This window comes from Corticium candelabrum, chromosome 11 (assembly GCF_963422355.1).
Source record: "Corticium candelabrum chromosome 11, ooCorCand1.1, whole genome shotgun sequence".
Lineage (NCBI taxonomy): Eukaryota > Metazoa > Porifera > Homoscleromorpha > Homosclerophorida > Plakinidae > Corticium > Corticium candelabrum.
In genome coordinates this window covers 2,162,620-2,176,538 of record NC_085095.1, presented here as the reverse complement: position 1 = coordinate 2,176,538, position 13,919 = coordinate 2,162,620, and the positions used below count along the sequence as shown (strand labels likewise).

Here is a 13,919-nt window from a genome sequence, read left to right as displayed (position 1 = left end):
ATAAGTTAGATCATTTCTTACCATTTATCTATTGACATGACATCCAGTCTAATTCCTTGAAATTATCAAATGAAGATTCTCTTACCTATCCAGTCTTCTTCTCTTTGAAAGACTGCGTATCGCAGACCGGAAGTGGTAAGCTGCCGTAATACTTGTTTCTCTGCTAGAACTTTAGCGTACTTTCTGTCCGCTCGAACTTTCTCGGCCCTAGCTAGAGATTCTGCCCTCTCAGCGCGATCTCCTTCGGTATCAGCTCGTCGTTCCTGTTGTTCCTTGTTCTCTCTTCCCAACTGCATAGTTTTGCTCTAGGATTGTTTCCATTCTTCTAATATTTTCTTGGTCTTTGCCGATTTCTGCAAAACTATCATGTCATACAGAAACGTGTGAATTATTCAAACTGCATGACGCTTTACGTTCTGAAAAGACGGACGGATAGTGATTCCCTAGCAAGCGATCAACAATATGCCCTTGCCCAACATGATGGAGAATGTCGCAAAACGGTTTGAACATGGACGCTGATTGACGAGGAAGAATCATCACGAGCAGACAATGCAGCTTGTCGTCGCTCCAATTATAATAATTATCTCGTAAATCCTCGAAGTCATCTTGCAATAGGAAACCTTCTCATACAAACAAGAAAAAAACAAGTACGTGAAACGCAATGTGTTGCACAGGTAGACGAAGTTCTTTTTTAATGCAGGCCATAGATCACCGTCCGCGTCGCCGGTGAGAGAATTGCCAGCCCACCGTCTTTCGTATCACTATTGTTTGTACTGTTTCTGTAACGTTTGAAATAGAGCGACTATTACACATACACGAATCAGTTGTAGTGACTGACAAAAGTATAAACTTGATGCGTGTACTGTACGTCCTTCCAGAAAAACAGTGTATATCGTTAATTAATTAATATGACAAGAACAATTTGTGCAAATTCAAGACAGAGTTGTGCTGTCGTTGCTTGCGTTAGCACCACGGCGACGCCAAGGATCAGGATCAACTCTCTTGAACTGCAACAAGAGCAAACTATCTGACAAACACGCACACGTTGTTGTTTCCTATTTCAATCCGTGGACGTCTAAAATCGTGTCTTTGTGTGAGTGACAACATCCCAACAGTTGGCACATTTATGCGCTCAATAGTCAAACAACTAAATAATACTATATATACAGCCTCACTGTGAACAAATATTTATATGTATACAGTACCGGTCAAATAGGATTATTCACTCGTAGTAATTACTGATTTAGAGTAATTCAACAATTTTTCATTACTACCATTTCCACAGAACATGTTTGTGGTATATTGAAACTAATTTACATGTATGCTTTACTTTCGCATATGTTTGTTTGTAGAGAAAACTGCAAATTTTGAATGTTACCTGGTATATTTGGTCTCTACCCAATACACAGTGCGACTCAGACAAGTTACCGGCTCGCGCCAAAACCCCAGGTCCCAGAGTATCCGGGTCTATGAAAACACGCCATGACATCCCTCCCCCTCTAGATAAAACACAACTGTTGTTTAACGATCGATTCCCCGCAAAACTCAAATTAATCTAATCATATATTTAAAGATCTAGTCGCTAGGGTGCCTTTCTGATACGAGAGGACCGCGGCAACGATGTCTCGTTCGCTGGATTCGAATTATTGCCCAGTCCAACTTCATCTATCTCCCCAAGTCCTCGTTCGTTCCGAATCTCTGGTGATCTCAATAGAAAAGCTTCGTTTTGCTCAGTCGCTCCTTCTTCGGTTCTTTCGGGAAGAGCATTCTCACGGTGAAGACAGACATCGCTCCTTTTGTTGTCCCTCGTCAACCCCGGCCCTTCCATGAATTCCTCGTCCTCTTTCTCTTCTATGCCGTCTTTCTTAGGTGTGTTTGTGTGATCCTTTCTGATAACTCGATCCGACGTGTGCTGACGCAGTCTGAGATGATCTATATGCCTTCGTATGATGCGGCCATCTTCCAGTTCGCACCGGTATGATACTGGTCCAGTCTTTTCCGTCACCCGGGCTGGCATCCAGCGAGGTTCCGTTCTAAAGTTCTGGACAAAAACCTCTTACCCCCGTTGTATTTCCTGGCTTTGGCATCTAGTATCGTAATTTTCTTTTTGAACCTCCTGTTTCCTTCCAACTGTTCTACTATCATACGTTCTGATGAGGTCAAGTCTGATTCGCGGTCTCCTTCCCAAAAGTAGCTCTGCTGACGTTGAGCGTGCGGAGGCGTGCGGCGTGTTGTTGTATGTCTACAAAATTTTTGAAGTTTTTCATTCAAGTTTCCTGTTTTCAGCTTCCTTAGTCCATCCTTGAGGGTTTGTACCTCCCGTTCGGCTAGTCCGTTAGATGACGGATGATAAAGTGCTGATTTGGTATGGATTATTCCTTGACTCTCGCAAAACTATTCGTAAAGTAAACTCTCGAAATTCGCTACTCGTAAAGCACGTGCCATTGTCTGATACAAACCTTTCGGAAATTCCGTGAATTGAAAACGACGTCTTCATTTTCTCGAGCGTGACTTCTTTTGTAGCTGACTGGGTTGCATATACGTCCAACTACAGTGGCGGATCCAGGATTCTCACCAGGTACAGGCGCGGTCTGTCAGGTTCGGTAATGACGTCACCAGTTAGTCACGTGTCCGTGTTCAACATTTTCGCAGCTGGCCCTCTAGGAATATCTTATAGTCATCAGTTCAAATGAGGTCGAGTTTGTGATATTTTCATATTATAACTATATTTCACTTTACTCAACACATGCAAAACAGGTTGATATATAACATCAGAAAACAGAGGAGTGTGGAAAAGTAACATCACTGATTCAGAACTGAAGAAGAAATCTGATGGACCGACAATACAACCATCACTGAAAACAATGTCACCGTCACTTTGATTGTGCTTCTTCTGTTGTAGCAGTTGGATCCAGAAACAGCAAGCGTCTCGGATATGCCTTCGCAAAAGAGTCTATCACACGCTCATGGTTGACAGACAAGTCCTTGTGGACAAACATGAGCACTAGCGCATTTAGCCTGTCTTGTGCCATCGTGCTCCGCAGGTCTGTTTTGATCAGCTTTAGTGCAGAGTTCGCTCTTTCAACTGTGGCTGTGGTGACGGGTATTATCAACAACAGGCGAAGAATGCAGACAATGTTGGCATATGCCACTTCATTCACAGCACCCAGCGTCTCTGTAACACCGGTTGGTAAGGTAGCAGCACCTGCATACTCCCACTTCCTCTTCCATCGGCGTATCTCGGCCTCGAAAGTTGGGTCATCAGGCAAATCTGGAGCATAAGCCTTCGGGATAGCTGCCTGGTGGTGAGGAGTGAGGCTCTGGCAGTGTTTTGGCAGGAGCAGCAGTCCTTGCACCGATGCATGGCTCATGTCAGTGAACCTACTGCCAAGTTCACTGATCATGCTGTAAATGAATGGAATGAAGACAGCTCTCCGCCAGTAGCTCTCTGGAGTTGATGCAGGATGATTGCTGCGTAGTGTCTGTCGTGCAGCTAAGCGAGGAACTTGTGGATGGTCTTGGTCTAAGACACGGGATGTAACTGCTGATGCAGAGGCGAAAATTGAAGAGAATTCTCTCTCACTGTTACTTCTGATCTCTTCTAACAGACTTAGAACTTGGTTGATTTCACCATATGCCTCCAGCACATCCAATTGCGATCCTTGCAGTAGAACACTCAGACACTTTGTGTAACCGAACAGATATGTGCAGCAGTGCAGAGCTACGATGAATGAATCTGACGTTATCGAGCGGAGGAGGCCATTTGCCTCAGTGACAGACTTCGCATCGTACTTAGAGGCAGCAGTTGGAGTGGCAATGATCTGGCCTGAAATAACTTGGAGGCAGTGGACTAAGGCAAAGTACATATCTCTGAAGTCTTTTAAGGCAGTATGCCGTTCTACCCAGCGAGTTTCACACAGTAGCTTTAGCTTCTGAGCTCTGATTGGCTTTTCACCGGCAGATGTCCGCTTGGTGTTCTCTTGTTCAACACTCTGCTCTAATGTACGTTGCCGTTTTGGGGAGTACTTGAAGAAGAGCCCAACAGCCTTCAAGTCGGAAAGCATGCAGTGAACTTCAGACACATTACAAGACTTTGTCAACGCCAAGTTCAGTTGGTGACTGCAGCAGTGATAGTACTGTGCCCGGGGTACATGGTCTCGAAAATTCTTCTGGCAACCGTTAAGGTGGCCAGACATAGCACCAGCACCATCATAGGCCTGGGCTCGACAACGTGTTTCATCAAGACCAAGCTTCTTCAAGGCATTCCGTATCTCAGCACAGATGCTACTACCTGTCCCAGAGCTGCAAGCAATGAACTTAATCAACTTCTCTTCTGCCTTGTTGTCCTTCATGTATCTAAGAGACACTGCCAACTGCTCCCACCCACTTACATCTCTTACTTCATCTGCCAGCACAGCAAAAAAGGGACTACTTTTTACATTATCCACTATTTGCTGAATTATGTCATCTGCCATCAATTTCATGAGGTCATTCTGGGTAGTTTTCGACATGTAGGTGGCATTACGAGAACAACACTCAAGGTGCTCCTTCAGGACAATATCGCCAGAATCGATAGCAAACTTCACAAACGCCATGAAGTTACCTTGAGGTGAATGATCATATGTAAGGTCATCACGGTGACCGCGCAGCGCTACACCTTCACGTGCAGCTAGTTCTAAACACCTCAGAACAGACAACAGTATACAACGATTGGCAGATACCCTTTCTGTAGCTGCTTGAGACTGCATCAGGTCTATCCTCTCAGAAGGGTGCTTGTCAGTACTAAGAAATGCCAGCAACTTGGCAGCAGCATTTCTGTGGTACTGGGTAGATTCATGCTCGGCAGCATCAGCAATAAGATTCTTCCAATCCCTGTGAAGACGGGCAACAAAATTATCACCACGGCATGATCCCTCTCGATAAACGGTAGGAAATAATACGCAGGGCAAACAAAAGAGGCCTTCTTCCTTGCGTTTGCCATAGTATCCTAGCCAATCAAATTGGTCAAACCACTTTTTCTGGACAAATCTCTCTGAGTAGCCACTCTTCCTGCGCTTATCAACATACTTCCTAAAAGGCAATATTGTCTGCTCGCTTGGTTTTCTCCTAGCAATCACTTTCACCTTGTCCTCATCACTGAGTGCTTTCCCTTCCATGGCTGTAGCTACAGCCTCCAAGAATGATCCATGGTCACTATCACTAACAACCTCTGCAGTTGTCGCAACCACGTCCTGACTACCACCTCCAGACTTCATATTACCAACTCCGTCACTTACTGTCTGCACACTGTCATCGTCCTCACCAGCAGCAACCCCACTTTGACTGTCGTCCGAGATACAGTTAACACTTGTACTAGTGGCCGCATCTCTACACTCCTGGGATACTCTCTTCGCTGGCTGAAACATTTCTGCCAAGCTCCTCTGATCAGCAGCCCTCTGCTTAGGAGGACGCTTATGACCGTACATCTTTCAATGACTTCTCTCCGCCAACAACGAAAACTAGATAGTCAACCCTCCTGTGGAAAGTTCTCGCAACTTCCGTAGAACTAGTCTCGCGTAGCCAGACCTTACCCGCTAAAGCAAAGCGAAGCGAGTACTGTAGGGTCTGGCTACGCGAGGCTACCGAAGAACACTAGTAGTCCAAGACAAGCTCGTGTGCTTTGTGCCAAAATGGCGCGCTAAAGTTCCAGAGCTCGAGTTCATGCATGAAACACACGTGCACGTTAGCCCAAACGATACGTGGGAGTCGATGAAACGCGCACTACCAGTAGTCGACGACGTGTGAGGTACAGGCGCGCGCCTCTCGCGCCTATCCCTGGATCCGCCACTGCTAGTGAATGGATGTGTCATACTTTACAATTGTGCTTTACTAGGGTTAAGAACAGCATGGTAGAGATTAAATATTTAATGAAATGTTATGATGCTGCTTTTATAAATATTTGTGTGATTATAATAATAGGTTTGTGTTTATTATTGTGTGATGTGACACAGTAAGAGTGACTGTTTAATTTGACTAAGTGGTGTTGTGTTTCTTTTTCTCGTAGCCAATGGTGAGTGTGACAATTGAAATGTTCATATTCAGTGCTCTCACATTGTTTTTTTATTTTCTTCTTTATAATATTTTTTCCATCATTTTCATTGGGTGCATGTGATCAGGTGAGTACAGCAATGTGTAAGCACAACATAATATAATTTATGGAATTGCTTGTGTCAACTCATAGCAAGCCCTTTATGTATGTTGTATATCAATGAAGTTTTGTGTGTAAAAATTAATGTTGTAGTTGTGGTTGCTTGACATTAGGATACATTTAGTTTGCTGCTGCTAGAAGAGAAGCTTTAGTCATCATTTTAGTTAAATTAAAGCAAACAGGCTACATGTTTATCTCTTATAACAATCAAACTGTTACACATGTATCATGTGTATAAGAGAAGGCTTTCTTGATTACCATCATACTGACATTGTTTGCTTGTGTCTGTATGTTTTGCATTAATCAAAGAATGTTTTTATATCTATTGCTATACAGTCTTGTGTGTTACGAAAAGTTTGTGTCACATCCTTTGTGGTATGTATAATAGATGTGATAGGCAATGTATGCATAAGCTCATAATAGTGGTAGGGGAAGCGTGTATTTTGAGTGATCTAATTTCGTTTGACTGAATGCGTGCGTATCAGAGAAGCGCTTTGTGTACATTCGATCGACTTAATTGTTGTGGTAAAACGTGTTGTTTCTGCAAGAAACTGTGTGAGCCCGCTATGTCCCAAGCTAAAGTAGATTCCTGCTAGTCAAGTTTGTGACATTAATATTGTGTAATAATTGTAATATACAACAACGTGGCAATTAACTTTGTTTTTGAACTACAACTAATAAGCCTACATGTTTATATGTACTCTGATTTTATATCTTATATTAAACCGGTTTCTACTCTACAAGGACAAACTTTGTAATTGCTGTTTTAGTAAAGCGTGTACAAACATTTAGAACACGGCTGCCAGAAGTTCATTTAACATGACAGAAATGTGTGGAAGCAGTAGACAGTCATTCCAATGAATGCACTTATCATAAGAAACATGTGGTCTTTTCAGTGGTGCTCTACTAGAGTTGAGCAGGGCATGGTATACATTAAGGATTTAGTGAAACGTCTTGATGTTGTTGTAATAAATATCTGTGTAATTGTAATAGTAACTTTGTATTTGTTGATACGACAATAAGTGATGTCGTGTTTTTTCTCACACAGGAAGAGGTGAATGTGTAACAGTTGAGATGTTTGTAGTGTTTGAGGTCAGTTAATGTCATTAAGTGAGGACACGCCCTTGCGGCTACTACTATCTATTACTTAGGTTTCTAGCCCTGCCACTTGTATTCAGTTCTGTTCTAGCCTTGGTACAGTACAGTACGGAAAGCTACTCGTACGTAGCACGTTGTCTACTCGGTCCACAGACTACACATTTCACATTGGCGACGAGGTGAACTATGGCTACGAACAGGGACTCAGAGCGCCGACCTATCGAAACTCTCGATATCACAGGCCCCGCACACATTGTTGCAGAACGATGGCGGAAGTGGAAGAGGAGCTTCCAATATTACATAGAAGGTCAAGGCATCACCGATCACTCTCGTCAACGCAGTCTCCTGTTACACTACGCAGGTACAGCTGTGCAGGACATACACGAGAGCCTCACAGAAGCCGCAGTTGCAGACGATAATACGGCATTTTCTCGTACTGTGGATGCCCTTGACACATATTTCCAGTGCGCGCCCAACACGCCCTACGAGCGCCATACCTTTCGTCAGATGAGACAGAACGATGATGAGTCAGTAGACCAGTTTGCGTCCCGTCTCCGCATGCAGGCAAAACACTGCAATTTTCAAGATGAAGACGACCAACTTCGAGATCAGCTGATCGAACACATCCGTGATGCTCGACTCCGCCGCAAATTACTTGAAACTGTCGATATACAACTGCGAGACGTCTTGAAGACAGCACGTGTTTGGGAGTCAGTTGACCAACAAGCAAGAGGAATGCAGCACGCTCTCACACCTGCCGCCGTAACCAATGCCAGTGGAAAAAAGCCAGACGACATTGCAGCTGTCCGATACCGCAGACAATTGCCAAAAGGTCAAACAAAAACCCACAGCGACGCCCCAGCATGCACACATTGTGGTCGATCAGGACACTATGCACGCTCTGAAGCTTGTCCAGCACGTGGGAAGACTTGTAACAAGTGTCACAAGCGCAACCACTTTGCGTCACAGTGCCGCAGTCAAGGAGTTTCCGCGTCATCTTCGGGCTCACCGCAACGTCGCGGTACCAACCACGCCTCCGACCGCAGACAGAAACACAGACCACCTGCTCGCCGCAGTGACCGCGCTCATCAAGTCACCGCATCTTCCCAACCGGATTCTGGAGAAGATGAGGATGAGTCATTCGCCTTTACGATTGGTGATTACGACGGCCAAATGTCAAAGCAGCTGTCAACTTCAACACCAACAACCATGATTAGTTTGAACGGCGTTACCACACAAGCACTAATCGACTCTGGAGCTTCTTGCAATATTATGGGTGACGATCTCTTTCACAAACTCTGTTCACAAGGCCTGAACGTAACGCTACGAGTAACGAGCAAGACGCTGTACGCTTACGCCTCACGTCAACCACTTGACGTCGTTGGTCAGTTCACGGCCAACGCTACGATACACGGAAGAACAACGCCCACCGAATTTGTGGTAATTCGGTCGAAGGGGCAGCTTCTCCTCGGCAGGAAATCAGCTCAACAGTTTGGAGTACTGCGGTTGAAACCTGAGCGACCGCACACCGCACACACGGTCAACACGTCTGGTGACCAGTTCCGGGTCGACATCGAACAGCGATACCCGCAGCTCTTTCACGGTGTCGGCAAGTTGGATGGCTACCAAGCGCATATTCACATTGATCCGCGGGTCAGACCAGTCGCACAAAAGCCACGACGGATTCCTTTCGCACTTAGAAAGCCTGTTTCGGACAGATTGGAAGAACTCCTTACGAAGGACATTATCGAGAAAGTCGACGGTCCTACGTCATGGGTTAGTCCAGTTGTCGTCGCGCCGAAGGCGTCCGGAGAAATACGCCTATGTGTTGACATGCGCCGTGCGAACGAGGCAATTATCCGTGAACGTTACCCAATTCCAACGGTTGATGAAATTCTACAAGCACTGAACGGCAGCACTGTCTTTTCAAAGCTTGATCTTCGATGGGGATTTCACCAGGTCGAGCTTGACGAGGCGTCACGTGATATCACTACATTCGCTGTCAACGACGGTCTCTACCGCTACAAACGCATGATGTTTGGCATCACATCGGCGCCAGAGAAGTACCAACACATTGTCAGCCAACTTTTGACCGATTGTCCGGGTGCACTGAATATTGCGGACGATCTCATTGTCTACGGGCCAGACCAAGGGACACATGACGCTAACCTGTTCCGAGTACTCGATCGCCTTCGAGAATGTGGTCTCACCCTCAACCTACAGAAGTGTTGGTTTCGCAGAACTAAAGTCGAGTTTTATGGCCTACAGCTGTCAGGACAGGGAGTAGAGCCATCCAAGGACAAAATTCAGGCAATCATCGATGCACCACGCCCAAGTACCGCAGCAGAACTACGCAGCTTTCTTGGAATCGTGGGATTCAGCGCTCGATTCCTACCCGACCTCTCCACGACTGCAGAGCCTCTACGCCGAATCACACACAGAAACAATTCTTTCACGTGGACCGACGAGCAAGAGCGAGCTTTCACGAAACTAAAGAAACAGCTTGCTAAAGCCACCGCACTCGCGTACTTCGACCACACTGCACGTACACAGGTCATCGCAGACGCCAGCCCTGTTGGTCTCGGAGCAGTTCTCGTACAACAACAACCTAACGGTTCGTCTCGTGCAATCTGCTATGCCAGCCGCACGCTCACCAGTGTCGAACGCCGCTACAGTCAGACGGAGAAGGAAGCTTTAGGTCTTGTTTGGGCTTGTGAACGTTTTCACCAGTACCTGTACGGCACAACTTTTGACCTTGTCACCGATCACAAACCTCTCCAAGTGATATACTCTCAATCGTCAAAGCCATCTGCACGCATCGAACGATGGGTTCTTCGACTCCAGGCGTACACTTTCAAAGTAAAGTACGTCACCGGACCAAACAACATTGCTGACGCCTTGTCACGTTTACCGACCACCAGGATCGACAACGCAGTGGACACAGGTGATACTGAAGAGTCAGTCCACATAGTTACGCAGTGTACCGCTCCGTGTGCTATAGCAATAAAGGACATTGAAACCGCTTCAGCTAGTGATGATGAGCTACAGACCATCCGCCGATGCATAAGCACCAACGACTGGACACATCTCCCTCACAAGTTCATGCCGGTTCGCCACGAACTTACAGCTATCGGTCAAGTCGTTCTTCGCGGTACCAGGATAGTACCTCCTTCATGCTACCGTGACCGCATCCTGGAGTTAGCGCTCATGAAGGCCATCAAGGAATAGTAAAGACGAAGGAACGCCTCCGCACTAAAGTATGGTGGCCTGGTATCGACCGACAAGCGGAAATGACGTGTAAAACTTGTATCAGTTGTCAAGCCGTCAGTCAGCCGCTTCCTCCAGCTCCAGTCAAATCAACGGCACTACCACAAGGACCGTGGGAAGACCTAGCCACAGATTTGCTGGGACCTCTACCGACAGGAGAAACGCTACTCGTCACCGTAGACTACTACAGCCGCTACTTCGAGGTTGACATTCTACGGTCTACTACCGCGCAGTCCGTCATCAACCGTCTCAATGTTCATTTTGCACGGTACGGTATCCCGCGAAGCATTCGCACCGACAACGGACCGCAGTTCATTGCTTCCGAGTTCACTGCTTTCCTCAACGAGCTAGGAATCCAGCATCGCCGGAACACACCTCTTTGGCCACGGGCAAATGGAGAAGTAGAACGACAGAACCGCACTCTGTTGAAGGCCATTAAGGTCGCGAATCTTGAACAGAAACCATGGCGAGTGGAGTTACAAAGATTTCTACTAGCCTACCGGTCTACACCTCATTCAACAACAGGTGTCAGTCCCGCCGAGCTACTCTTTCGCCGTCCAATGCGCAGCAAGCTACCCGCTATCACGGATACGGTAAGTGATGACGTATCTGTTCGTGATCGTGACTCTGCACGTAAGCAAACCACGAAAGATTATGCTGACCAGTCGAGTCGTGCCCTGGACCATCCTGTCACGGAGGGAGACAGAGTTCTTGTCAGAAATACGACTCCTGCGAATAAGCTCAGTCCTACTTTCTTGCCGGATCCGTACACAGTTGTTTCTCGTCACGGGGATCAGCTTGTCCTCGAATCTCCGGGAAAAGTCAAGGTTAAACGCAACGTCCAGCTGACGAAGCCGGTATGCGAAAGGAAGGAAAGAGATGAGGACGTTGAGATATCAGCAGGCAGCAGTGAAAGTGCAAACACCGACAGCAACACCCAGGCAGATACTGGAGACCAAGCTGCAGCCACGACCCCGACACAAGACATGTCTGAGCCAGAGACACAACAATCAGAACGACCGAAGCGAACTATAGTCCCTCCTGCGCGATTTAAATCGTTTGTGACTTCGTTTCGTTAGTTTGTATACGTTCAATTTGTTCTCCGTATTGTTTATCTAAAGGAAGGGAGGGAAATGTAGTGTTTGAGGTCAGTTAATGTCATTAAGTGAGGACACGCCCTTGCGGCTATTACTATCTATTACTTAGGTTTCTAGCCCTGCCACTTGTATTCAGTTCTGTTCTAGCCTTGGTACAGTACAGTACGGAAAGCTACTCGTACGTAGCACGTTGTCTACTCGGTCCACAGACTACACATTTCACAATGTTCATGATGTAATATCTCACAATGTTTTTAATTTCCTTGCTTTTCAATTCTTTCATCATTCTTCATTGGATTACGTCAGGTGGTGAGTACAGCAATGTAGAAGCACAACATAATATAGTTTATGAATTGCTTGTGTCAACTCATAGCAAGCACTTTATGTTGTATATCATTGAAGTTTTGTGTGTAAAAATTAAATGTTGTAGTTGTGGTTACTTGACATTAGGATACATTTTAGTTTGCTGCTTCTAGAAGAGAAGTTTTGGTCATCATTTTACTTGAAACAAGCAAGCTACTGCTCTATTTCTTACACTCATTATTATTACACACACACACACACACACACACACACACACACACACACACACACACACACACACACACACACACACACACACACACACACACACACCTTGAACCTTGCTTCCACCATACCCACTATGGGTTTTGGCAACACAGCGTAATAGTGCTTCGCCAAGCAGCACAATCATCAGCATCACGAAGACTGATATGTAATGATCGAGGTCTCTTGTGACAACATCTATCCATCTCTGTTTAGGCCCATGTTTGGTCTTGTTGCATTACTAAGTCTGCTACGAAGTAGTTGTTTTTGGGGACGATTGTCCCTCATACGTAACAGATGGCCCAGCCATTGCAATCGTTGTTTCTGTATTGTCATAGCAATAGGGTCTTCACACGCTCGTTCTAAATTGTCTGAATTCTTGATTGATAACACACACACACACACACACACACACACACACACACACACACACACACACACACACACACACACACACACACACACACACACACACACACACACACACACACACACACACACATACACACGTATGATTGCATATACTTGCAGTGCTATTTTGATTGCCATCATTCTGACATTGTTGACTGATGATAATAGTGTGATAGAGATTGTTCAAAGAGTGTTTTACAACAATGTTGCAAATCAATTCTTTCATAGTGATTAGTGTCTCCACATGTTTTACATGTATTTTGAATTATATATAATAGTGACATGGTTTTTGCTTTACTAAGACAAAATTTTATTTTTTGAGCAAGTAAAGCATGTACAAACAGATACAGTATGGCTGCATAAAGAAATGTGTGGAAGTAGTAGACAGTAATTCTAGTGAATGGATGTGTCATACTTTACAATGGTGCTTTTACTAGGGTTAAGAACAGCATGATAGACATTAAGGATTTAATGAAATGTTATGATGTTGTTTTGATAAATATTTGTGTGATTAGAATAATAAGTTTGTGTTTATTATTGTGTGATGTGACACAGTGAGAGTGACTGTTTGATTTAACCAAGTGGTGTTTTGTTTCTTTTTCTCATAGCAAAGGGTGAGAGTGACAATTGAGATTCATGTTCTCTGATCTCACAATGTTTTTGTGACTTTCTTGTTTGTCAATTTTCAACATGTCATTGGATTGACATGATTAGGAGGTGGGTACAGCAATGTAGAAGCACAACATAATATAGTTTATGAATTGCTTGTGTCAACTCATAGCAAGCACTTTATGTATGTTGTATTTCAATGAAGTTTGTGTGTAAAAATTAAATGTTGTAGTTGTGGTTGCTTGACATTAGGATACATTCAGTTTACTGCTTCTAGAAGAGAAGTTTTGTCATCATTTAGTTGAAACAAGCAAGCTACTGGTCTATTTCTTACAGTCATCATTATTACACACACACACACACACACACACACACACACACACACACACACACACACACACACACACACACACACACACACACACACACACACACACACACACACACACACACACACACACGCACGCACGCACACACACTTCACTTCACTTCACTTCACTTCACGCTGCGTTCATTTCAATGAGAAACGATGCAGGACAAAGCCAGCATAGGCTATATCGGAGGAGTGGATGTTCTCTGACAGCAGAAACGCTCGTGATTGCGGAGGCCTTGTTGGCGGAATGTTTGGTGACAGTACTGACATTGACTAGTCAGGGACTGACCATGTTTCTGTCTCTGGTGGT

General features: G+C 45.1%; 3 protein-coding genes across 3 annotated transcripts; 2 read left to right on the top strand and 1 right to left on the bottom strand.

Moving 5' to 3' along the window:
- Positions 1-2,873: 2,873 nt before the first annotated feature.
- LOC134186534 (52 kDa repressor of the inhibitor of the protein kinase-like) lies at positions 2,874-5,465 on the bottom strand. The gene has a single exon (XM_062654525.1). It carries the CDS (start codon positions 5,463-5,465, stop codon positions 2,874-2,876), a length of 2,592 nt encoding a protein of 863 aa, XP_062510509.1.
- A 1,808-nt stretch (positions 5,466-7,273) lies between these two features.
- Positions 7,274-10,513, top strand: LOC134186533 (uncharacterized). The gene has a single exon (XM_062654524.1). It carries the CDS (start codon positions 7,472-7,474, stop codon positions 10,511-10,513), a length of 3,042 nt encoding a protein of 1,013 aa, XP_062510508.1. The 5' UTR covers positions 7,274-7,471.
- Positions 10,514-10,515: 2 nt separating this feature from the next.
- Positions 10,516-11,863, top strand: LOC134186924 (uncharacterized protein K02A2.6-like). The gene has a single exon (XM_062655018.1). It carries the CDS (start codon positions 10,576-10,578, stop codon positions 11,629-11,631), a length of 1,056 nt encoding a protein of 351 aa, XP_062511002.1. The 5' UTR covers positions 10,516-10,575; the 3' UTR covers positions 11,632-11,863.
- Positions 11,864-13,919: the final 2,056 nt, after the last annotated feature.

Excerpts from the sequence above, each read along its gene's own strand:
- LOC134186534 (XM_062654525.1), bottom strand. The coding sequence starts at position 5,465 with ATGTACGGTCATAAGCGTCCTCCTAAGCAGAGGGCTGCTGATCAGAGG.
- LOC134186924 (XM_062655018.1), top strand. The coding sequence starts at position 10,576 with ATGACGTGTAAAACTTGTATCAGTTGTCAAGCCGTCAGTCAGCCGCTT.
- LOC134186533 (XM_062654524.1), top strand. The coding sequence starts at position 7,472 with ATGGCTACGAACAGGGACTCAGAGCGCCGACCTATCGAAACTCTCGAT.